This window comes from Pagrus major, chromosome 12 (assembly GCF_040436345.1).
Source record: "Pagrus major chromosome 12, Pma_NU_1.0".
Taxonomy (NCBI): Eukaryota; Metazoa; Chordata; class Actinopteri; order Spariformes; family Sparidae; genus Pagrus; species Pagrus major.
This window is the reverse complement of record NC_133226.1, coordinates 4,779,675-4,805,120: the sequence shown is the minus strand read 5'-3', so window position 1 is coordinate 4,805,120 and position 25,446 is coordinate 4,779,675. Positions and strand designations below refer to the sequence as shown.

Sequence of the window (25,446 nt, the reverse complement as noted above, 5' to 3'; positions counted from 1 at the left end):
GATTTGGCGCCCGTCCCACAGTTTCTGAGTGCAACACCACTGTCCACTGTAAATACAAATCCCAGGTCTGTAACAATTTGACAAATGTAATGTAACGTTTTTCTGTGAACTGACTTCTCATCTCAACTAATATACAACATGACCAGTGATGATATGTGTGTATGTGCAACAGTGTGTGCGTGTCTGTGCACTCGTACAGATGATAGACATGCGCTTGCGGTCGGAGTTGAAGTCGAGCAGGGCCAACATTTCGTAGGTTGTCTCGTGATCCATCTCCTTGATGGTGATGGTGTCCTGCGTGCGAGACAGAAACACGTAGCCGAAGTTCCTCGCTGCCGTCACCAGGGCGCCCTCATCAGGTGACGCAGCCTGGTACACCAGTTCACCTGAGAGAAAGGTAAGAACCCATACATTGAGGTCATGTCTAATGCAATGTCTGCAGTTTTATAGTAATACACCTTTCTATGCATGTTTTTTTTTTTTGTCATTTGATTCGGATGAGTTTTTTAGGGTATGTTTGGAGTAACTGACAGGTATGGCAGCCTGTGACAGTCAACCCTGGTGGTTGCTGTTTACTCATCACATCTTGGCTCCATCAGGTTTCTTCTCCTTTTTCCCAAATGAGGATTTTAAGATTACCGTCTTTGTTCTCCACCATGACTGTGTGGCAGAGCGAGAGCAGCTTGAAGAACTCCGTAACATCTTTATCCTTCTTGGATCGGATGCAGGCAACAAGGGAATGATCCATGAACTCGAACTTTCTGTCAGCGTGCTGGTTCCAGCTCCAGTCCACCGGCTAGAAATAGGGCAAACAGAAAAAATGGCTTAGAAGACTAGAGCAGAAATGATCTGCAATGATTCTGGTGACACTGCGGATGTGATTTTTCAGGTAACAGATCACCTGTTTTAATATTGTCCACCTAACATTTTCATTCAATATCTGGAAATCTGCTTTATTGAGCAACTTAGAATTTAGAGAAGATGTCAACTTTCATATGTTTAGAATCAAATATAATTTGGCTTTTCTCTTTCAAAATCAAACAATCACTGAATCTTAGCTAACGGTTTGTTTTACAAATTAATCCTCTGTCTTCTAAAGTTAAGTGTATTTGACATTTTACCCTTCCTCGGTCCAGCACCACTCCTTCAGCTGTGGTCGGTTCACCTGTGCAGAGGAGGGCAAAAACTTAATATGTATAAATACACACAAATGGATGGTGGCAAAATAAACAAACAGAAAAAAAAGACATCAGTAGCATGGTATCATGGGAGGTTTAGTCTTCACAGACAGATGGAGTCCCTTCCCTTCCTGTGTGCCCCATGGGACACTGTTGCAGAGAAATGTGTATGGTGCTTAATGGTGAAAGACAAATCATTATTTTATATTCTTTGAACTGTTTCATGAATGACACATAAATTATTAATTAAAAAAAGAAATTCAACTTGTGAAAGTCACATTTTATTGAAAAGATAGTGAACTGTCATTTAGTTTTGTGTGAAACTGCTCGGTGAACTACATCATCACACCAACAAGGCTGTCAGTAAAATTAAATTAAATTAAATAAATAAGATGAAAGTCATATGGACAGCTGCAGTCATGAGAAAGGAGAGTTCATCAGTTCTGTGAGCTAGCTAATATATACTGGCTGTTGAGTCCTTCTGATTACATATTCTCACAGTCCTACAGTTAAACAGTTTGTGACATGCTGCGACTTCCAGTTTGAAAGATTATCTTTTAAATTGCCAGACATAAGTATAATTCATGACACAATTGAAACAGGATCAAAATATTATTTCTCTCTCTCTCTCTCTCTCTCTCTCTCTCTCTCTCACTACTGTATATATATTTTCAAGGTCCTCTGGTGGTCCAATGGAAGGGGAGGGACTTTGCCTCTCTATTGTTCAACAGTCACCACTGCTGATGAAAGTCTGTCTACGTGAGTCAGGCAGAAATGTTCGCAGTTGTTTTAAAGTTATATTCATGTCATCTTTAGTCTTGTTCGCAGACTTCCTTCCTCGCTCTCTGACTCTCTCTCTCCTGTCTCTCGTGACAGGCGACCAAATGAAACACAGTTACCTTGTACAAAATGATATATTATATATAACAAAGATCTAGTCGTTAATGCAGAACATTTCTCAATATTATACCTTGAAGCAGAATCTGATTCTTTGATTCAGATCTTTGTTTTGAGACCAAATGAAGAATATTGCCTGGTCGTGGGTTGGTTCTTTTCACTGTATTTGTTTATTTTTATCTGCTGCTGATTTACCTGAAGTTTTACATGATTTTTTGTACCTGCTCTAACCAAGCAGTAGTGGCTGTTCTGCTTTTTCCTCTGTAAAGCACTTTTGTACAGCATCAGTCTGTAACAAAGTGAAGCCATTTGCAAACTTTCAACCTGCCTTTATATGTTTGTTCTGCTCTTATCTTAATTCCACTTCTTCCTGCTTCAGGGAACCAGTTTCCCCACAGGGATCATTACAGGCCCATTTTTCATCTTTCTGATAACACAACCTTGTCAATAGGTACGGGCAGAGATAAAACACTGAACCTTTTATTCCTGCAGACACTGGACATGTGTGTACAACACCCAATGTAAAATCCAGCATATTCAAGTGTGCTATTAACATTTTTGGTATCAAGATGATGGTTATCATTGCAATATAAGGCAGCAGGTGTCTCACTCTCACTGTCTTTTTTTGTCTTTACCTCCACAGCTACGTCTTACTGGTTTCCCTTCCTGTATCTTTCCATTTCCCCTCACAGGTTACTTTATGAAACAGAGGGTGAATTCCCATGAGCAAGGCCACAGGTAAGGAGAGGTTCAACACCTCTGAGTAAGGTACTAACACTGTCAGGGTTACAGTCTCAGTTCTCACTCGCACATGTATCTCTCTCTTTATGTTTGAGTGAAACAAAGCAGATCAGTACCGTAGCTGCGTCCAGCAATGGTGCACTTCTTGAACTGCATGACGTTCTGCGTTAAAGTTCCTGTCTTGTCGGAGAAGATGTACTCGATCTGACCGAGCTGCTCGTTCAGGGTGGTGGTTCGAGCCTGCACAGGGGAAAGAACTGAATGAATGGAAAGTTTGGATCTGGACTGTTTAAAGAGTGAATAAAGTTTGCTTGACCAATTATTTTCATCTCAAGGTCCTCTTACCAGCTTTTACTGAAACTTTAAACTGCACCCCACAGTCTTTATCAGCAAATGCAGTTCAGTTGTCATTACATAACCTCAGTATTGAATTTTGATTGCATGATTACAAAAGACTGAATATATGGAAAAACGCAATTTGCTAATGAATACCCAGAGATACGGTTAAAAGCCCTGAAAACAGCCATCAAGTGGACCGTGAGTTCAGATTTTGACAAAAAAGGGGTAAAAAAAGATTTTGTTCCCTTCTAGTTGAGAAAAGTAACATCATTAGAAAATAAACTGGTTGTAGATTATGAAATGAAGTATTTGGTAATACATTATACCATTTTAAGAAAAATATACAGTGTCTTTATCACATTAGTGTAGGCTATCTGCAAAATAAAAAATATATAAATGAACATGATCTTTACATTAATGACCTAAAGGTGTAATAAGTAAGAAAATCTAACAATTCAAACATTATAAGGACTAAAAAATAAAGAATGATAAAAGGAGTGCTGATGTACCTTAGCCGGTGTGTCTTTCTCTGCAAAATACATCTGCAGGTCCCAGTTGATGAACTTACTCTGGCCCAGACGAATCACCTCCACACTGAGCACACAGCAGACAGACATGAGATGATATGATATGAAGTTTCATTTTCATTTTCTCAAACCCAAACTGTGACCACATAAAGCTGTTCTGTGTTTGAGTCGGTTTGTTGAAAGTTTAAAGCTGCACTATGAAAAATCCTGAAACATGTTTTCCACACTGCCAGAACAAAGCACCATTGCATTCTCCAAGTCATAAAACATGATGCCTCTGGCCACAGCTATTGCTGGCTCGGAGGCGTAATAAAAACCAGATGAGTAGGAACAGAAAGGCTGAATATGTGGGTATGGTTTTACTGACCTGACATATAGTGAAATGGGCACCATGGTGTTGAGGACGATGATGTATCCCCAGAAGCTGAGGAAGCCTCTGTAGGAGGCGCCCTGGTCTTTGCCGTCGTACAGATACCAGGCCTTAGCGCCGATCTCTTCGTACCAGAAGGAGTGACCGATGGCCAGACCTGCCGCCACCAGGATTAGCAGCGCAAAGATCTACGAGGAGGGAGAACCGAAAAACAGATATACAATACAATAGAACAATGTCTTGATTTGCAAACAACAGTGTTATGAAGTGTTGCTGAGCATATGATAAAATATCTTTTCAAGGCTGCCCCTTTCATACCAAATCATCATACTATCACCTGTTACCAATGAACCTGTCCACCTGTGGAATGGTCCAAACAGGTGTTTTTTGAGCATTCAACAAGTCTTTTATCACCACTCTCCCAACTTGTTAGAAAAGTGTCGCTGCCATCAAATTCAGAATAGGCATATTTTTACAAAAATCAATGAAGTTGATGAGATTAAAACATTAGATATATTGTCTTTGCACTTTTTTAATTGAGTAAACGTCAAAAAGGATTAGCTGTTCTGTCCCAGCTTCTTTAGAATCAGGGTTTGTGTATGATGAGAAGATGAAAGGTGATAAGACAACTAAAATGCATGTGACTCAGACTTACTGTGTAAACCATGTAGTTCATCAGCTCGTCAATTTTGGTCCTCTTGAACCTCGTCTTCCCACCATTCCTCATGATTTTGGTGTCGGCTCCTATGGCATCATATCAAAATGGTGAATACAAGCCACTGCTATCAGTCATTGTTAGTTATCACTCATCAATAAGACTCTAAATAATTAACTATCACCATGAAATTTAATTTGGTACTGATGAGAAATTAATGTCGATTAGGACAGCAACTGACATTTGGTCTATTTTTTTTATTTGATAGATCGTAAAATGTGAGAGGATGATGATACATGTCCAATAAGATGTCCTCAAATGGATTCTTTTGTCTGACCAACAAACCAAAACACAAAGATATTCACCTCACTAACACGTCAGACAAAGAAACAGCAGATCCTCACAGAGAATGTTGGCAATGTTTTGCTTAAAGAATTTAAAAATCAAATAATTTATCAAAATTGCTTGCGATTCATTTTCGTTGATCAGTTATTCATTAACTGACTAATCCTTTCAGCTCTAACGTGGATTTCTTTTGCATTAGGTGTCATCTGATCCACATCCATATCCAAGTCTTTTCTTTTACACATAATGATTAACTTTAAATAAGATTTAGAAATTATTGGTTACATTAAATACATTTGAAAAAATTTCTTTTACTTTGCAATCAACTAAATTAGAGCCATGTATCAGTACAACAAAGATGATGTTGTTTATCCATATCTTCAGCATGCATTGCGAGTACAGTTTTGAGTCTGCAGTGGTGTGATCTCATGAGGAGCAGTGATGGGGTTCAAAAGGTTCACACCTGCGAAGATGACCAGTCCGTGACACTCCTCAGTGTTCCTGACCTTGCAGCCTCGGAGCAGCATATTATCCAGATCCAGAGGGTAGCGCTCCCTCTGCCATAGCATCGTCCCCGTGAACTTATCCAGGCGGTTGTTGGGCTCCTCACACTCGATCAGAGCTTCAGGAGAGAAGAAAGTACACGGGGAGGGCTTTAACTTAGGTCGAAAAGTCAAAACAATTCCTTAAACAGGAACTTTGCCCGTTTTTAACCAGCTTTGTATCACTGAAATGTTGGCAGTTTATATAAATGAATAATGTTAAACTTCTCTTCATTTTGCCTGCACATCGAGCCTTCTTCTTTAAGTCCCCTCTGCCACAGCACATCAACATCCTTTCGGCTACAGTGGCCTGTACCTCAACACTACAGTCATTTTTTAAAGATTTTTTCCCCCCATTTGCTTCAATACAGAGAAGAAATAATTGTGAAAAAGGGTATATTTAACAGTGAACTGTGTGGCTGTGTCCTTGCTGTACTGGCCCAGGGTTCGGTTCCAACCTGTGGCCCTTTGCTGCAAGTCATCCTCTCTCTCTCTGTTTCCTGTCCTATCAAAATAAAGCCATGAAAAGGCCCAAAGTTTACTTACTTACTTATCACAAATACCTCAAACTAAAAAACTGCCTTCTTAATTTCCAAAGTACAAAATTAAAACTGCCTGAAAAAAATCAGAACATTTCACCTGAAAACTGAAGTATCAAAGTTACAAAACACACCAGTGTTCTCTTGCATATGACATCATACACATTGCATAATGCAAACAATCATCTTAATTCTTATCTTCGACTACTGCCATTATCAGAGTGAGTGTGTGATTATCATTTATTCATTGGCACAAAAATGTCGTGTAGTTCCTTTTCACACTGGTGTAGATGAAGATAACGTCAACAAGTTCTTGAACTACTGTTATGATTACTATTCCTCTCAATAAACCAAGTATCTTTTTATTAAAAAACATATTTTTACAATCATTTAGATTTTAAATTTTCAGTTTAAAAATAAAAAAAGGCTTTTGTGCTCATGTGAGTCTGTTTGAGTGATAAAAAGTGATTGCGGTTTTGGCGAATACACTTGTAATGTGAACCGAGCTCACCATCAAACTCAGCCAGCTGACGTTCCTCCTGCAGCCCCTCATCGGTCACTCGAAGGCCCAACTTAAATTTCAGGTTAGTCTCTCTGCAGAGGAAAAAGTAACATACAAAAAGAACTGAAAAACCAAGACCAAAGGAAGGCAGAATCACAGCTAAAGAGGTTCAAGATCATAAAATGTCAAATGAAAACTGTTTGGAGGAAGGATTTCACATGTTCTTATGAATAACTTTGCCTGTCTGGATAAAGAAAATAGACTCAAGATTCAAGATGTTTGTTGTACACTTGTGTGATAATCTTTTGCTTGGAGACTACAGAAATGAAATAAATAAAAATAAAATAAGTCTGTGATCATTCTCTGATGTCAGTTTCAGGCCACACAGCTCTGAAAAACATGAAGACAGGAGATAGTGATCTATCAGATTAGCTGCCATTGATTGTACAATACCTCCATTACAGACAGCCGTGCAGGCCCGTCTGTTTGATTTAAAGGCGTTTCTCACTTAATCGCAGAACAAACAGTCACACAGGTCACATGGCTGTGCTTGGCTAAGATTGTTTAACTGTTGGCAAAAGCTCCTTACACATTTGGTCTCCTCTTATCAATGATTAATTTGTTGACGGAACTCTTGAGAAAAGACAGATCAAACAAAAAACTAATCAGAGTAAAGAGCGCTGCTCCAGCAGTCACGCTACAAAAGATGTAGTCCATTTGTCAAGCGATCAATACAGACACTACAGTTCAAAACCAAGTGGGAACAACACTGGAATATGGCAGAAAGTTAGAGAGCCTTACCCGTCGAGCTCTGCTGTTTCTACATAACACAGGCTGTTTGGGTTGGAGCTAGATAACAGCAGGATGTCAGCCTGAAGACAAGAAACAAATATTCATATCAAAAATTTGCATTTAACACTCAAACCTGGAACAAAATCTGCTTCTGGTGTCTGATGTCTTCAAAACTAGATTACTCTCATATTTAAATGACTGACCCAGTTTCAAAAAAGTAGTGTTACAAATCAGCTGATTCTAAAATTAAATGGTCAATTAAGTATTTCTAAATATTTATTTAAACATTTTTTTAATTATTTGTATCTGGGTTTGTACATCTTCAGAGTATAGAAACTGCTAATGAAAGTCACAGCTGATCTCTTCATGCCAAGAGATGCAGGGAGTCAATTTTAATCTTTCTGGTTGCTAACACAGCTTTTGACTTCATCAACTACAAATAGGTTTTGATCATTTAGAGCTTTATCATCGTGTCTTCACAACAAAAATTTTCTGGAGCTTTCAGCTCTTTTACCTCAGTTCATGAAAAAAACTTTTTGTTTACTTGATTATTTGTTACATGCTGAAGGAGAAGAAGAAGTAATACAAGAAGAAGAGTTTTTTTGTTTTTTTTTATCTCTGTCTTGTGTCGTCTCTGTATTTAGAAGATACTCAAGAGAGTTTTCTCATAGTTTCAATGTATACTATTGGGTCAGTGTGAAGTGGCAAGAGGTCACATATCCACATTTAATCTGTCAATGTGTGTCAGTCAGTCAGTCAGTCAAGTAACCATCACACAGTCCAGCATTAAGTATGCTCATCTCACCGGAACAAAGTCATTCTTCTTCAGACGAACCACATCTCCAACCTGGATGTTCCTCCACTTGGACGACTGAAACCTGAAGCAGACAGAGGACCCATCCTAGGTTTTATTCATTTGTGTTGTCATCGATTTTTCATGACGTTCAAGAAAGTTGGATTCATCAAAATTGTGTCAGATTTTAAAGATGGTGAATATCTTCCTACTAAGAGAAAACTAATTTTGCTCTGACCTGCCTTCCTGCAGCACCTCACACTTCCTGTTGTTGATCTCTTTGTCCATCCTGTGACGTGCCTTATTGAAAGAAAATGTAAGAGGTCAGTGCAAACAAGATAACACAATACTTAATGTATAATCCCATGACAATGTGCTGTGCTAAATGAACAGCAAACACCGATCTGTGTAGCACCAGGGGTGTGTGCTGCAGGCTGCACAAGTACCTTAAATGTGGTACACTGTTGAAAATGTGTGTGTGTGTGTGTGTGTGTGTGTGTGTGTGTGTGTGTGTGTGTGTGTGTGTGTGTGTGTGTGTGTGTGTGTGTGTGTGTGTGTGTGTGTGTGTGTGTGTGTGTGTCTGCAGCCTTCAAGGACGCGGCCTTTGCGGCCCACGAGGGCCGGGTCCTTCGGAGAGACCTTGAAGGCCACATCCACCGTTGTTAAATGGGACGGTCTAGCCTTCGGAGTATTTCCTGGTTGCGTCACCAGGAAATACTATTAACATATCTGGCGTTGGATGTTCAAATGAGTAAAAACCGAGTATAAACCCATTACTTAAATTTAAATGTCATGTCTGCGCTACTTGATGTCGCCATTTTCTCTTGCTTCCTCTTCTGTTTCGGGACTGAGCAGCGGTGCGCAAAGGATCTTGGGATATGTGAGGCCGCGAAGGATAGTAGCGGTGCGTCCTCCTAAACGAGGGTGGGGAAGGCTGCATTTGTGGGCTGCATGTGGAGCAGCCTTCGAATTTGGACAGCCTTCGCGCAGCGTTGTGACGTAATTGGCCTTCAAATGCGCCCTTCGTGGGCTGCAGCCTCTGAATTTGGACACAGCCCTTGTCTTACCAGGTCGTCCACCAGGTCTTTGATGGCAGTGACTCCCAGCACCACAACCAGAGGAATCAGCGTGGTGTACCAGGGCAGGGTGGAAATGTCTGGTATAATCTAACAAAAAAAAAAAAACAACAACAACAAAATAAATTTAAAAAATGATTATATATTTTATTTATATATATATATATATATATATATATATATATATATATATATATATATATATATATATATATATATATATATATATATATATATATATATATATAAATAAATGTTATAATTATATATAATATTAATTTTATATAATTTAATATATAATTTTATTTATTTGTTTTGTTTTTTTCCGCTTCTTGCTCCTTTTTTTTTGTACCACTGTAAACCAGAAGACAGATGGTTATATTTTTTGATGTACCTGTAGGATCAGCAGAGCCAGGAAATAGAGGTTGGCAACTCTCTTGAACTGTTCGTACAGGTTCAGGGGGATGAAGGTGAGGACGTTGTACTTGTACGTCTTGATGGCGTTTCCCTGCAGATGAGAAACACAAAGCAGCCAATGATAAGTGCAAGGTCAGCTAGGATTTGGTCCTTTGCTGTTAAAGTGCAGAGAGGCACTCCGGTGATTTACCAGATCAGGGTTATTGCTCATTAGGGGTAATATTCGACCTGTGGAAAAGGTTCCATGATGTCACCTGTGACTCTGGAAGAGCTTCTGAGAAAATAATCCTGATGATGTCATAGTGATGTCATCTGGGTTATCTCAGCTTATGCTTGGAGACAACAAATGCCAAAAATGTTTTGCTCTGTAATGTTTGGTTTTCCATTAGCAGTAAATTAATACAGCGATCTTCAGATCTTTTCTTGTAAAAAGTCTGGTGTACTGGGTAACAACGATGTCACAAACTTATTAGCTGGTGGGAAAATCGCATCACTGCAGCAACCCTACTACTAGAAACTAACTTTATAGTTCTGCAATTTCCTTGAGCTTTGAAATAAAACTCCTCTGCAGGTATCAGTCCAGTTATCATGGTGTCAGTACTAAGGCAGTGCTGTGTTTCAGTAGAGGATAACCATCTGAACTCCGTCCATTACATCCTGGTTTCCACACAGTGGTGAGTCTTGCCCTGCCACAGTGTCCTTGAGCAAGACACTGAAGCCCTACCAACTCTGTGTCTGTTCTAAGAGTTTGATTTCACAGAGTAACCTCAACTGTGCCATCTGTGGTCCAGTCTGCGTTTCACTTGATCTCAAAAGGTTGAGGTCAGGATGGTGTGCAGGCCAGTTAAGTTCTTCCACACCAAAGTGGAAAAACCCTTTCTTTATGGACCTAGCTTTGTCAATAGTGCATTGTCATGTTGAAACCAGAAAGAGTCAAACATAAACTGTACAAAGTTGGGTCACACTATAGTCTAAAATATCATTGGACAGTTTAGCTTTAACATTCCCCTTCATTGCAACTAAAGGGGGCCGGCCCAAAGCAGGAAAAACAGCCCCAGTATGTGAACATGGATTGGGGTTAGTGAGAATAAGTGGTTTCCAACTTCACAGTCGGTGTTCTGGTTGACTGTGCAAGCAGTGGCCCAGTTCATGGGGACATCAGTAATGTGACAGAGCTGCCTGTCATTATAGATAACCATCTGAACTCTGAACAGTTATAGCCTTGATTCTACAGAACAAACGGGTAGTCAAACATCCATCATCTGTTTCACCTTCTCTCCACCAGCTTCCTGTTAGATCTAGGTCTCTAACGTACAGAGGATCACTCTTTAAGTTGTCTCTAACACGTTCTGACTTCAGTCCCACTGAGACTTGCTGCGTCTAATGTGTCCATTAGACAGATACAGGTCGGCTCAGCTGGACGATCAGGTTTCAGCCTCCACAAAGACCGACGACACAAAGGTTCATAAACAAAACACTCCTCTGTTCACCAGCTGCTAAAAAAAACTGTCACACCAGCAAGTCACGACATTTGACCAATCAGCTAGAGCTTTAGATTATAGAGAGAATACTTTAAATTATAGGGCTCTTTTTCAAATGTAGGACAGACAAAGTTAACAAAAGATGAATGATATAAAAAAAAGAACAGAAATCAACAAAAGCCTTGATCTAATTAGGGTATGAGCTCTCCAATAACACACCCAGTTGACATTCATCCACATGCTGCCACGTCATCTTACCTTTCATCTACATCGTCATGCAAAAGAGCAGTGTACAACAGAACAGTGCTGTAATAGTATAAATGGCTCTTAACATATTTCAAACGTGACCTTTCAGCAGCTCAGTGAGCCCTGAGCCCTGTCTGCAATGACTCAGCAGAAACAGACAGATGACATGAGGAGGAACAAATACAAGGAAAACTATCAAGTAAACAAAACAGGCTTCCTTGTTGGTGTTGGAGCCTACATCACATTTTTCCATTTACCTGGGCTAAATGTTTTAAATGTTTCCACCGCTCACATTTTTTTACAAAGCATACCTTGAACCATAAAAGGTTATCTCAGGTGCAAGTGATTTTTTAGTTTAGATCGACCTACAAAAGACAAGACAACGGAGCAAAGCTCTTCTGCACCATTGAAACCTTTCCACAAAGAATCAGATTCAGTTCGGGTTTAGAGCAGGTTTGAGGTGGATTTCCTTCCTCCAGGGGGCCATGAGTTCAAATTTGTTTCTATGGAAATGTTGAGACTCTGCAAGAGAAACTAAATCATAGTGAATGACGGCACACCTTGGTTTTTGTCTTGAATCAAAGCTGCATGATCATCAAGGACTGTTTTTTAAACTCTTCTTCATTGGCACATCCAAGTGCTTGTTGGAAATTGTGTGACCGTACCCTCATAGACTTTTAACCATTAGTGAGGTGACTTACATTTCTTGACCTGCAGTCCTGCAGGCCAGTGTTTCCATGCCATTGGCTCTCTTAAGTAATCATACGATTAGACAATATAAAATTAGACACGATCATCCAGCCCTACTGCAGGTTAATCGTTGAGAGAAAAGAGGTCAACAGCCTTGAAGGAAGAAAATCAATCCAATGATAGTTGGTTGAGTCTAAGAATAATCAGCACGTTGAATAGCTCATCTAAAATATGTTAAACATCCTGCTCTTTGTCCAGGGTGTGTCACCTTCACTCAGCTATGTGCTCAGGATTAGTTTCTATCAGGACCAACAAGGAAGGTGGATAAAGGCACCTTCAGGTGAGTCCATTAACAAGCAGTTTCATGTAAACAGCTGAACTTACAGAGTATCTGCTCTTCTTGATACACAGGAAGACTTTTTTCTCGAACTCTGGCAAGTGGTGATAAGGTCGGTCATTGGCTTTCACCTTCCATCCCATCTCTGAAAAAAAAAAAAGTTTGTAAAATGGTTTACTTAACATAAACTACAGAATATATGATCTAATAATGTTGTCGTGGTGCTCAGCCAGCAGTTTCCACCTGCTTCCATTCTTTGTGTTAAGGACCCATCTCCATACTGGGTACACAAAAATGGAACTAATATGAAGCTTGTTATTGGACCTAGGGAAAGATGTCTTGAAATATGGGTTTCCCTAAATAATAATTTATTAAAATAATAATAACTTTAACGTAAGTCATTATTAGTATGTCTGTAGTCACTCACCACTGGGTTTAGTTTCTACTGGGGGTTGCGGGGCTCCTGGTGGCTCTTCCGGTTCCTCTTCCGAGCTGGCATCCAATTCGTCATCTGTCTCATCATCACTGTATGGCATGACCTCATCGTCAGGCCCCAGGGAACCCTGGGAGTCGACTCGTCTCCGACTCATCTTAGCGCCTCAGGTTTCTCTAAGAAGGAAGAAGAGTTTGAGTTGCTCAATAATTGGTGCATGAAATATTTGTTGATGAAGGTTCTCAGTCATCCAGGACCATCCAAGTCAACTATTTTACCAGAATGGTTCTAGGGATGGCAACGTTGGTCTGTTGAGTTGCCCACTGCAAAATCTGATAGACAAGTATTCCTGGGGGATGCATCCTTATAACTTTAGTGATGACATTAGTGACCCTTTAACCTTTCATCTTTGATCATGTCGAAAGAAAGATCAGTGGGGTCCAGCCATGAGGAGACTACAGCAACAGACTTTTTGCATCCAGCTGTTTTGGAACTAGTATTAACAATTCTGCCTTTGGTATTGGTCGGACCACACATCATTAGGACTGCACCTAACTGTTATTGTTTAATTACTCAATTAATATCACAACGAATTTACCCCCCAAAATAACATTTTAAAACTTGTCATTTTTTCAATAATTTTCAATCATCAACAAACAAATATGACAAAGTGTGCACTGCAGGGCGTTATTCCCAGACAAAAAATAGCCCAGTTTTAACTGGTAATCTGTGTAATCCCAACATATATTATGTTTGGGTGGAGACAAAAAGTAACTAGTAGTAGTAACGAGCAGCCAGCATGCTTAACCTACTGCGGCAGAGGCATGACCGGAGGTCATAAGCAGAGTAGAACGGGCTAGTAGCAGGGCATGTTATTTAGCATAGATACTAAATACTACAGAGGAACACAACAGATATTTCTCTGTGTAGCGTAAAGTTTCACTTTCACTTCGGTTCAGTTCTTGTCCCCCAGTTTAAAACAGCAATGATCTGCCTCATCCTGGTTGTTTACTATTATTTATAATCCGTCAAAGAGGACAACAACATAGAAGCCTCGTCTTTTGGCTTCAGTGGGGGTTCCCAAAACGTCACACACATGGACCATGGAGTGACACTGCCTCACCACCACACCAACCTGCGGCGTTTAGCCATTGAAGCATACTGATGCCCTCAGGATTATGTGGTTTTAGCACTGAGCATACAGTACACCTAAGGTCCAGCGCAATCATGTTTTTAAGGCCAGCAGATAAATGGACAAACTAACTCACCAACACTGTAATGGTATAGACTGAACAAAAAAAATAATGAAAAAAGGATCCAAAAACAAATGCATGCACAGTTTGAAAAACTGAACACTGGAGATGGATTAATGAATCCTCAGGCCTCAGATGCTCAAAAGGAAAGAAAAAAGGGAAAAGAGGCACTAATGAAAAGATATAACAGTTAACTGATGGCTGCAACAACAGTGAAATCAAGTCCAAAATGTTAAGAAATGAAACTACATGCATTTGTACTTTAACAACAAAAACTATCCTGAAATGTTTAACAGCAAGAAATTCATGTAGAAAAAAATAACAAAAAGAATCAACCCTGACCTATTGTGTTCCAATCTTCAATACTAGAATAGATACAGAAATAAAAAGCTGCAGTTCAAGTTTACGATCAGGTTTGACAGGCAAACCTCCTGATAATATGATGCATGTGGGATGATGCTGCAGCATGTGTTTGCGTGTATAAGTGTCACATGCATGAATATGAATATGAATATTCATGTATATGCATATTTGACTCTAAGGAATGTGACTACACCCTTCTGCTCACTGTCACTCTCTACTCAGGACTCGTGACAGACGACATGTTAGTGTGAACATGGAACCTAGTGTCCAGTTTAAGTTTGAAAGACTGAGAGAAACTCAGTTAACACACATTATAATGTCAACCTTTGATCAGGCTTACCAAAGTCTTTTGATTCTGGGATGGTACAAACCAAATCAACAATGACTGTGTCCTACTAACAAGAATTGTGTGTATCGAAGGCTGATATATCTTCTTCCTCTGTGCCATAGAGCTCCATTGTAGTCCATTAAAAGCACATCAGTGAGCCACACTGTTAGACTGTCCAACATGTTCTTACCATGAATACAAACATTGTAGTTGTGATGTGATCTTACAAATCCATCTTTCGAGGCTTCAGGTAATGCACTCATGGCCGAACACACCAGCATTGGACCAACTGGCGTGTGTGACAATCAGTGAGAGAAGCAAATTTTCGCTTGAAAGGAAACGATGGCCGCTTAAAGAAGTAAGCGTAGCTGCTAAAGCATCAGTTATATCAGAACTGAAGATAATATATCAATGAAAGATGAGCAAAGGATGCAGCTGAAGGCTTTTCTTAATGGAAAAGATGTTTTCGCTCTCCTCACGACTGGCTTTGATAAGAGTTTAATTTACCAACTGACTCAACTGGTGGTATCGCTCTCCAGCGGTTGCTTTGATTGGTTGAAGTTAGCCTGCGATAGATGGTGATCGACAGACGGTTCGTCAAATTACCTGCCAAGTATTTTAGTGCTTGCCCTTTTCCAAACAGTTTTTAACAGTGCCTTTCCAGATGGTTCTGTGCAACTAACCATCTAAAAGCTCCTGGTTAGCAGGTGCCAAGTTTGGGTTGGCACTTCCCATCAGCTTAATGTTTAATGATGTGGAGGAGTCCATTAGCACAGCTGATAAGCTTCATTAGTCTGGTTTCCTAGAACAAATTCACCTAAAAAGTGCTAAACAGGACTAGACAGAGACTTCAGGAGGACTGGGAAGGAGGGATACAGATAGTACAGACAGATATTTCTATGTCTGGGGTCTATATTAATTATACATTTCCCCCTCTGTTTCAGTCCATCTTCAGTCTCACTCATGCAACCATCTCATGGTTGGTTGAACATTTTATTTTTATCTTCAAAATCCATCTGAAAAAAAAGAGGGACATCAGACACTCCAAGAGGATTTTATTCGTCATTCGTATACAGTTCAAAATGTTGTATACAATACAATACAACTGTTGTATTGGACTGCATTAGTTTAAGCTGGGTGGACCAAAAAACAACTGAGTGTAAGGACTGTAAAGACTTGGATCCTGCACTGTGAGTATACAGTTGTTGTATAGTGTACGCCATCATTTTTGTGAGCTACACAAGGATGAAATCCAATCCACTTATTTGAAACTAGAACTACCACCTGTATGCCTCTGCCAACTAATCAGGTTGCAGTTTACACCCGCGTCTGTCCAGTCTCCTAATATAATGTAAGTAATGAGGAGTTTCAAGGAATGTAATAAAAAGGTATCAAGTGTAGTTGACGGTGACATGAAAGTTAACACAACATTGACTGAAATAATTCCCAAACATGTTTTCTTCTCTTAGAGACCATTCTCACAGGAGTACAGAGGACTGATGGAGAACTTAATCACATGGAACGACAATTACCTGAAGCTCAACATCAGGAAAACCAATTAGCTTGTGTTGGACTGCTGCAATTTGTCTATTAGTGCAAAAGTTCATTGAGAGAAACAAGAAACATCCAAATTCCTTGGATGTGTTCACATGTTGCAAACAAAGCTGATTCTGATAGAACACAACGTTGAAGCCATGAAAGTAGACTATGTTTCGTATATGGTTGTTCAAATTGTGAGAATTGGATTCTTCACACACATCTTTAACCCAGCAGCAAAGAACATCTCTAAATTCACCAAAGTTTCAAGGTGGACACCCAAGATGAGCATCACCAATTTAGTATCTGACCAAATGTAAAACATGGTCACAATCTGCCCTCTGTTCCTAAGTTGGTGGTGATGGCTGGTGTTGAATAACAGACAGGGAAGTGTTCATGCAGAACTTTATGATGCCTCAGTGAAGTTGACTCTTTACAAGTTGAATTCAAAATGCCATCACTTCATCATTTAGTCACTATTTATAGATTTATGGAGAAGCAATTAAACAGAAGTGGAACACGTGACTTCTACATGTTACATCATAATACCATTTTGTCAAGTTCCTGCACTAGAAAAGATGTCAGCAGGGCAGCTTGAACTTTTTGAAGGTATCAATGCAATACAAAACAATATTTTACATTGTTTGTCTATTTCACAAATGAACCCAAATATCACACACAAAGCAGCTGTAGCCAGAGGACATGCCTGTAACTGTTCCATTTCAAGACAGAGCGGTTTGATTGAATGAGCTGTTCACACACAAGTCTGCACATGAAAACTGAGTGAGGAGGGTGAGGAAAACAAAGACTTAGTAAATACTATGAGAGGAGAGAAAGAATGAGAGGAGGGAAACCTGAAGTGGTGAGTAAATAAGATGACGGCTAAACACTCAATATGTATTTTAAATAAGAAGTACTTCAAAGTCTCTAAACACTCACGTTTATAACCGTTTAAAAAACAGAAAATACTCCTTAGTTTTTTATCTTTGAGTCAACATGGAATAAAAAGTTCTCACAGATTTTTATTAAACAATGAGACAAAAACTCATAATTTCCTTCTCAAAAGGAAGAATATGTTCAAACTTCTAGATGACCCAAAGCTGTCTGCGTTCAGTCGGTTTTCTGATATCAGTGTGTCTGTCACAGTTTGAGTCACGATGGACTAAAGGAAACACCTCGACATCGGACATCTACATCTGACGGTAAATGTTACCATTGTCAACATCCTGTCGAACAACATGCCACACCAAATGAGTACACAACACGAACTAAAGTCTGCGTCATGCCTGCATTCATCCACAAACACTATTTAGAAACCTGTTATCACTGAAGGCATGCATACTATTTATAAAAAAGTTTCCTTGATTGTGAAACAGACAAAAGAAATGCGTCTTTTTACTTGCAATGAACTTGCTTGGCATGAATAAGACGGTTAATAAGACACCGTGTCCCGTCTGGTTTTTATGCCAAATGTTAAATGTTGTGTCTTAAATCATTGACGTGTAACTCACAAATCTGGTTGGCTCAAGATGTCAGGCAGTGCAGTCGTCTAGAGTAGTTTGTAGTTTGGGAGTTCTGTATTGCAAGACTGGTGACCCGACGGTCCTAAGCATCAGAAAACTATTTTAAAAATGAATTTTTAAGATGTGTTATAAACCAAAATGTGTTCTACAAGCAGCAAACTCCTTGAAGGAATAACTTGTGCATAACTTTAGCGAGTGTGTGTTTGAGAAAGACAGCCGCATGATGGTGAGTATGAAGTTAGCAGTATTGTTGTAGCTGTGAACGTAGCATCGCGTGAAAACATGCTGCGTCTCGTCAAGACCAAAGCCAAGTGTCATCTGTTAGCGGGGTCAGCGACAACTTCCACACAGGCTAGTTCTAGGTCTATTTTCTTTATTTTCGTTCTCCCTTCTTTAAAGCTGAATATTCCCTGGTTTAACTTAAGGGGATCTATAGGAGATAAAGTATAGGAACCACACCCCCACGCCCAGGGGACGTAGAGTAATTGCAGGGGAGTGGGGTGGGGGTTTGCATGACTGGAGGGGGGAAACCTGATGGATGTGGGAACAACATGTAAATGAGAGTGCTCCGATGTTGGCAGGCTATCAAGTTTCGGTTTTGCAAGAGTTATTCAGATAGCATACTGACACATATACAAGATGGCGAGAAAAACTGATCTTTATCCAGCAGACCTTTCAGTCAAATCCAGAATATGAAGTCTATCAACGGCACAGCATGAAAAACATGTTAAGAAAAGAAAAGTGTAGATTATATTCAGAACATTGTTAGTTTAGTTTGATCAATTTAACACTGGCTTCATTTTTCATTTTATTTAGTTTTACTAATCTTGTTAATCGAGTTGCAAGGCCGCTGATTCAGGAAGTGTTTTTTTCCCCCTCTTTTCTGTATTCTCAATTTCTTTCATTCAAAACAAAACCCAAAATCCAAACAGATCAACTTTAATCAAAACTTTAACATTTTGGTCAATACTTTCTCTGCTTGATTGGATGATTGGGTTTCAAAGACAATACTAAAAACAATGACAGATGGTCACTGTCATTGTCAACAATGAAGGGGGAAAACCTGTTTAAGAAATTTACTTAATTAAGTTTGACAAGACTTGTCTGCACCACTGCCTGAGACATCTATGCCTGACAACAGGCCCATTAGAAAAGACAAATTCATACATTTCCGGCCTGAGAGCTCAACACTCGCTGCCGTGCCCGCCTCACAAAAAACAACCAATCGGAGGATCGGTAGAGAGGATGGCACATCTCAGAAAACCAGTTTTGGTGTGCGGCCCAGGGCGTCACTGTGGCAACAACAAAGAGCAGGGAGGGCAGAGGGGGGAGGGATTCCCAGACTGGGTCAGAGGAGAACATACCTGGGTGACGACGGTGAAACCTGAGAGGAGGGAGGAGGTTCAGCTCTAACAGAGGTGAGGAGGAGGCTTTAGACAAACAAAACACAATGTAAAGAGAGGCTCCGTTTCTGCGCTTGTGATCAAAATACTAAAAAAAACACTGTGGATCTGTAGATATTTCTGTTTACTCTTCTATTGTCCTCTGTTCCAGCTCTATCCTGGATAAAAAAGAAGTCTATAAAATATATATATTTCATGTTTGTGGTAAGACTTTCCTGTGATCAAGGAAGGCCGCGATCTTTGCACATGCACACTAACTAACGAGCGCAGTACCCGATCAAATAGCCTCTGATATTGCTGCTTGCAATACTTAGCTAATTTGATAAGCCTTCGTTGTCACAGTGTGGAGTGTGATGTAGCTTGATGACATCTCATTAGGTATGACCTGCATTGAGGGTGAAGCCTACATGGTTCTAATCAAATAATATAACAATTATTAAATGTAATCATTTAATAAATCAATAATCTTTCAATATTTAATTCAACCATCTAATTACCATCATCTAATTTCCACATCACTGGACCTCAAATTCAAAAGATTGTTGTGACACGTAAATTAATTAAATCATTGAATGTCACAGAAACCCTTTCAATGAACTGAAAGGGTTGAACTTAAAATGGTTAAGACGTAGATCTAGTTTAACACTGGAGAAATACGCATTCAAGACAATCACTGCAAATGTTTTTGTGCGTCAGTGTGCGGCAGGAAAACAAGTGAAGCAGACCACAACTGTCTGTCATGTTAGTTTGAGCCATTTTCTCACTCATACGTGGTCGTTAAAATAAACAGAAAATATAAAGAGCCAAATTACAATGTTAGATGACACAAGGTGTAACATAATGTTACCATAACACCAGCGATGCAGAAATTAATAGTAATATGATGAGGGTACCTGTATATTTAAGTTTATTAATAAGGAACATATCACATGTATGTACGTACGTACGTACGTATGTGTTACAATATATCACTGCCTCCGCCTCGTTATTTCTATCCTGCATGCGCAGATTGTTCTTCTCAGGCAGTTTAATTAGCGCCTTTGTCCTACTCAGCTAGTGAGATCCCTGAAGCCCCGCCCCACTGTGATGTGACAGTGTTTATATCAAACCCCAAGCTGAATTGCATGCTGTTGGCCTGTTTATTCAAAGTATATTGACTTATTATTTATTTATTGTACAACATGTTGCGTGTCCAAACAACTTTGTGCCAAATGACCTGTTCAGAAAAACACCTGACTGGCTGCTGTATGTTGTAGCTATGTGTGGTGTTGTGCGGCTGCCATATTGGAGCCTTCAATGGTAAATGTTTTTCTTTTAATGATATCTTTAACAATTCTCATCCAAACAACTTCACACTCAACACTGTACATCCTGCAGTCCCCAGCAATGTGAAATGGCAATATGCAAGAGATATACAAACAGAAGGAGACAGACAGACAGAGATTTCTTCCTTTAAAGTCGGATCAAACTAATCCTGGCAGGAAAACTTTTTTTTCTCGAGTTCTATGTTTCTGTTTAAAAGGTGCTGTAAGCGATATACTTTTATTAAAATCAGTATTAAATAGCTTTATATTCCACAATGAATCACTGTTATAGAGTGTTTGTTCAATAACCCATGTCTCTCCTCTCCCTGCTCACGCAGTAGAAGAGAATAGAAATTTTCTGGTATCCCTGCCCAATTTATCCAATCAGGACAGAGAACTCCATAAAGAGGTGATCGTGTCTGCGTGGGCTACAGCAGAGTGCAGGATCCTCATGTTGTGGTACCTACACCAGCAACAGTGGAGCAGGGAAAGCTACCAATTCCAGCGCTCCCAGTGAAAAACAGGCCAAAAGAAAAGAAAGAGGCAAAGAGAGCTGCCTTGAAAAAAGGAAAGGAGTCGTGCAAGTGTGGTGACGTAGAGAGGAGGGACGGGATTGCCAACTACAAAATCAACAGGAAGTTAGCTCAAACGACGACAATGCTTCCAGTTGCTTTAACTCAAAATTCATCAGAAATGTGTATATTTGAGTCCTACTCTATAAGAACAGGAAAGTGTTGGTTTAATGACAAAAACTCATGGCCACCGAGTTACAGTCATTTTAATGAATCCTATTTTAGTGCCACCTATAAACAAAATGCCCTCAGATTTTACAGCATTGCATGCAGTAAGGATATGGATTATTTTCTGTTTATTTTTGTGTCTGGTTATGCAGTGTGGATCCTGCACAGGAACGCCACACACCACTGTCAACAATGAAAACTATTTATAGACAGGTGACACATTGAACGGCTATTGCCAAAGTAAATAGTATCAAAACTTCAATCTTAAGCAATATGCTTTTAATAATTTACCTATAACAGTGGAAATGAGGTTTGGAGAAACTGTCCTTTTTTCAATGCTCGTCTTAAGTTCTTGAACACAAAAGGTATCACAATCACACAAGCCAACACATGCCAAAACCCCCACAGTACCCAGAGGCATTTTTTCCAGGACATGGTAGAAGATTTTGGCAAGGGTATCTTTACTTGGAATAACAAAAATGCCTCTTCAGTGTATATGTTCTACACTGTACTACGTTTGGCTAAGATCAGATGACATTTGCAGGGGAAAAATTGTAATTAATCAAATTAAAATATCAGAAAATAAAGAGCATAGCCTACATGGACTGATTTCTGGAAAAAAAAAGATTTTTGCTTCTATAAAAAGGCTGTATGGCGGCTTGTTTCTTGTCTGTGGCTGAATTTTGAGCCAAATTTCTCTGAAATCTGTGAGACTGTTTTGAGATCTCCTGCTGACAAACTGAGCACGAGAAAAGAAAAGAAAAGAAAAGAAAACCTCTGGGGCAATTGTCACAGATGTCATAGCCTTTCTGAAGTGATGGTGAAAGTGAAAGATATTTTACTCATTCATTATTTTTTTGGAATCAGTTCATGGTGTGACAGAGGTCTGGGCCACAGCAGAGAGTATTTATGTCAGTTACCGAGCGTCCCGGCTTGAACTGATGCTATCAGTCAGATTAAGGCAGAGTCGGGTTTCTGCAGCACCTGAGGGGAATCTTTTTGAGCTGTCTCTGTAACAAACAGGTGGAAAACAAAAAGAAACAATAGCTGCCTGTTCTCTGCTGGACTGCCAATTAATACAGTGACTCTGCATGTAGAGCAGCACAAACCACAAACTATCCACTGCTCTCTGCTTACACCTGCATCACCTTCTACTGGTACTACTACTTCCCTCACAGCAGCTCACTTAAGTGATCACCTCCAACATATAAGTAAGTGTAGTATCAGTTTAAGGTGTGTGTGTGTGTGTGCGTGTGTGTGTGGGCTGTTAGTGGAGTAATTAGGGTTAATGAGTTGAGTGTAAATTGAGATTCTTCAGTCTTTTACTCACAGCTGGAGTCCAGACAGTGAATCCATGAACAGACAGCCAGTCCACGGAGATACCAGCTGCTATTTCAACATGTGACCCCCGATGAAGTCAAATCGTATTTGACTCCTAATTTGCCTATGTTGTATATCAAGTAGGTCTGAGTGGTGACTGAAACAGGTTTGTCAGAAGTGGTTGTGTCTGGATTGAAGTGTCACTGGTGGTATTATGGATCTATACTTAGATGACTGGGTCCTTTTTCTATCTATTTTATATAATTCTACAAGTCTTTCATTTCCTCTTGAAAACATACAAAACACCTTAATCTGGACAGAAACTCCTTAGTCCAAGATGAAAACCAAACCTCTGAGATGGAGCTCAAGCCATGTAGCTATACACTGCCTTGCTCCATCTCCTACCCATACACCAGTATCAGCCCCAACAATTACACAAAAGTCGTTTTGAAGGTTTTCTTAATGGTATTTTAGAGTGTCATTTGTCTGGATTATGATACAGGAATACAAATGTTGTGTCCATTAACGGTGTCTTAATACTTATGATGCTGTAACTGTTTATTCACTGATTTTGGTGAAAATGGATCATATTTTATGGATAAATATCTATATATATAGTTTTCTCTCTGCTGTCCTCCAGGCTGCTCTGCCTCAGCTGGGACAGATAGCTTTACTTGCTGCTAAAGTAACTGCTACCTACTAAACAGTAGTAGTTAGCTGAGCTGATAACTCGATGGAGGCCAGTTACAGAACCAAGGTGATTCATGGAATTTCTCGAAGGACAGATACTGGTAGATTTATTGCTAATATAACCACTAGCTGCTGCCAAATGTAGCTTCTGATAGGTAGTTAGCCTCAACTAGCATGCAGCTAAACCACCTTGGTTCTGTTCTCCCGGTCATCAAACTGACCCCCGTCCTCTCAGAGGCTGGTTTTCTCTCCCAGTCCGGCCATGCTCACTGGGAGCTGGCACTTTGGGCAGAGTCGGCGGACTGATAACTCCACGGCGTCGGGGCGTTGGTTAACGCACATTCAGCACTATTGGCAACTGCAAAGTCCTTCTCTAGCTGCCTGTTGTTACGGGAAACAATATGCCAAAGCCCTCCAGGAGCCGTTTCATGAGAACTGTATCACTTGTATTATTCACTTACGTTGAGCATGCAACTTACCCCGTTTCTATTATGGTTTGTGTTCGGGCTACACATGTTGATCAGTTATGTTATTAAGACAATTTCAGGATAAATGCATTTTAAAAAGGACATCTTACCTCATTAGGATACATTCAAAAACAGGCTGCAGTTGTAACAACACTTTCAACATGTGAATCAACACAAACTGGCATGCCAACAGAAAGCTACGGCCCAAAGCACAGCCAGTACCTGAACCTGTCGTGACGTCTGTATGGAATATATTCAGATTCTGCCATGATGCCTTCACCTCAGCGTGACCTTCAATCCATTTGCCTCTCAAGTCACAATTCAAATTCTCAGTCCTTGAGGTCAAACATTTCCATAAGGAGACAAACATTTCCCTAATCAAAAGGACTCAAACTTGCTTCGTCTGCAGAAGAAGAGCTTCACTGCCTGTTTATGGAAAAACAGCCATGGCTGGTTGGACACGCGTGACCAGGAGCGGCCCCTGTGTTCACACACAACACCAGCTATGACTGAGTGTATGTGGGTGTGTTTCACAACCAACCTCAATACTTACAAGCTTATTTTTTCCGTCACTCTTGTATGTGTTGAAAAGGTCAAGTGACACTGCACCTTAAATCTATTTTATGGCAGATATAGCCAACTGACTAGACGAATGGTGAAAAGTTTTCACAGCAGACAAAAGACTGAAACTTCTCAAACCACTCCTACAGGGACCCACTTCTCCAAACACTCATACTGCCACTAAAATCATTTTATAGTGTTGAGGCTTTTCTTTCCCATTTTTGATGAGTGGTCCAACTCGTAAGATGGGGTTTGGCTAAAATGTCACTATAATATTAACATTCAAGACAAACTGAGGTTTCAAGACTAATAAAATCTAGCTGCTTGACAAAAGTCTTAATCAGAAGGCACATGGTGGAAATATGTATTTGAAATTCAATTTGTGCTGATGTCATTGTGCATTGGTAATCAAAAAGCAATCGCATCATGGAAACTTATTCAAATGTAACCCTTGTATCGGACGGCGGTGGTTCCCACCCTTTTTTGCTTGTTTCCCCTTTAACCAAAGCTATGTCTTCTTGCAAACCAGATGTACAGTCAGTATTCTGCCTGTCTAACAGTTGCTACCAGTTTATCAGTAAAGAAACATCTTCGTCTTTGGTAAATTTAGATTAAAAAAAAATATATATATATATATATATATATATATATATAAGATAAAAAAACGCCATATAATACCAACAGAAATCATATATAGAAGCAGAACTGATACTGGATGTTGGGGCCAAAGCCCATACCAATGTTAGGGAGTGAAAAAAGTTTGATATTGATATATCAGCTGACACACACACAATAACAAAAAATTAGCTCAAGCATCTTTTTCTGCATAATGTTCTGTAAAAATATATATATATTTTTTAAAGTTTTGATATAGCCGCATATCAGACTACATATACACAGCTAACAATATATCTGTGATAGGCCAATATGATACATTAGTCGGGCTCTAATTTATTTTCCATGTTTTTATGGATTTTTTAAATGTCATGCAGACAAAGCTTTTATTCTGAAGGACATGGGTCAGAAGTTTTGCTGTTGTTGCTGGTATAGCACAAAAA

The 25,446-nt window shown here is 39.6% G+C and overlaps 1 protein-coding gene across 1 annotated transcript in view; it reads right to left on the bottom strand.

The window, feature by feature from the left end:
• atp8b1 (ATPase phospholipid transporting 8B1) overlaps positions 1-25,446 on the bottom strand; it is a 35,241-nt gene that overhangs the window by 8,272 nt on the left and 1,523 nt on the right. Inside the window, exons 2-17 of the mRNA XM_073478646.1 lie at positions 12,895-13,076; positions 12,515-12,612; positions 9,691-9,804; positions 9,288-9,386; positions 8,459-8,520; positions 8,233-8,305; positions 7,437-7,507; positions 6,645-6,727; positions 5,516-5,674; positions 4,708-4,796; positions 4,050-4,240; positions 3,665-3,749; positions 2,933-3,056; positions 1,122-1,165; positions 640-796; positions 198-386 (exon numbers count right to left, since the gene is read on the bottom strand). Coding sequence (XP_073334747.1) covers positions 198-386; positions 640-796; positions 1,122-1,165; positions 2,933-3,056; positions 3,665-3,749; positions 4,050-4,240; positions 4,708-4,796; positions 5,516-5,674; positions 6,645-6,727; positions 7,437-7,507; positions 8,233-8,305; positions 8,459-8,520; positions 9,288-9,386; positions 9,691-9,804; positions 12,515-12,612; positions 12,895-13,057 — 1,801 coding nt within the window. The 5' untranslated portion in view covers positions 13,058-13,076. The remainder of the gene's footprint in view (positions 1-197; positions 387-639; positions 797-1,121; positions 1,166-2,932; positions 3,057-3,664; positions 3,750-4,049; positions 4,241-4,707; positions 4,797-5,515; positions 5,675-6,644; positions 6,728-7,436; positions 7,508-8,232; positions 8,306-8,458; positions 8,521-9,287; positions 9,387-9,690; positions 9,805-12,514; positions 12,613-12,894; positions 13,077-25,446) is intronic.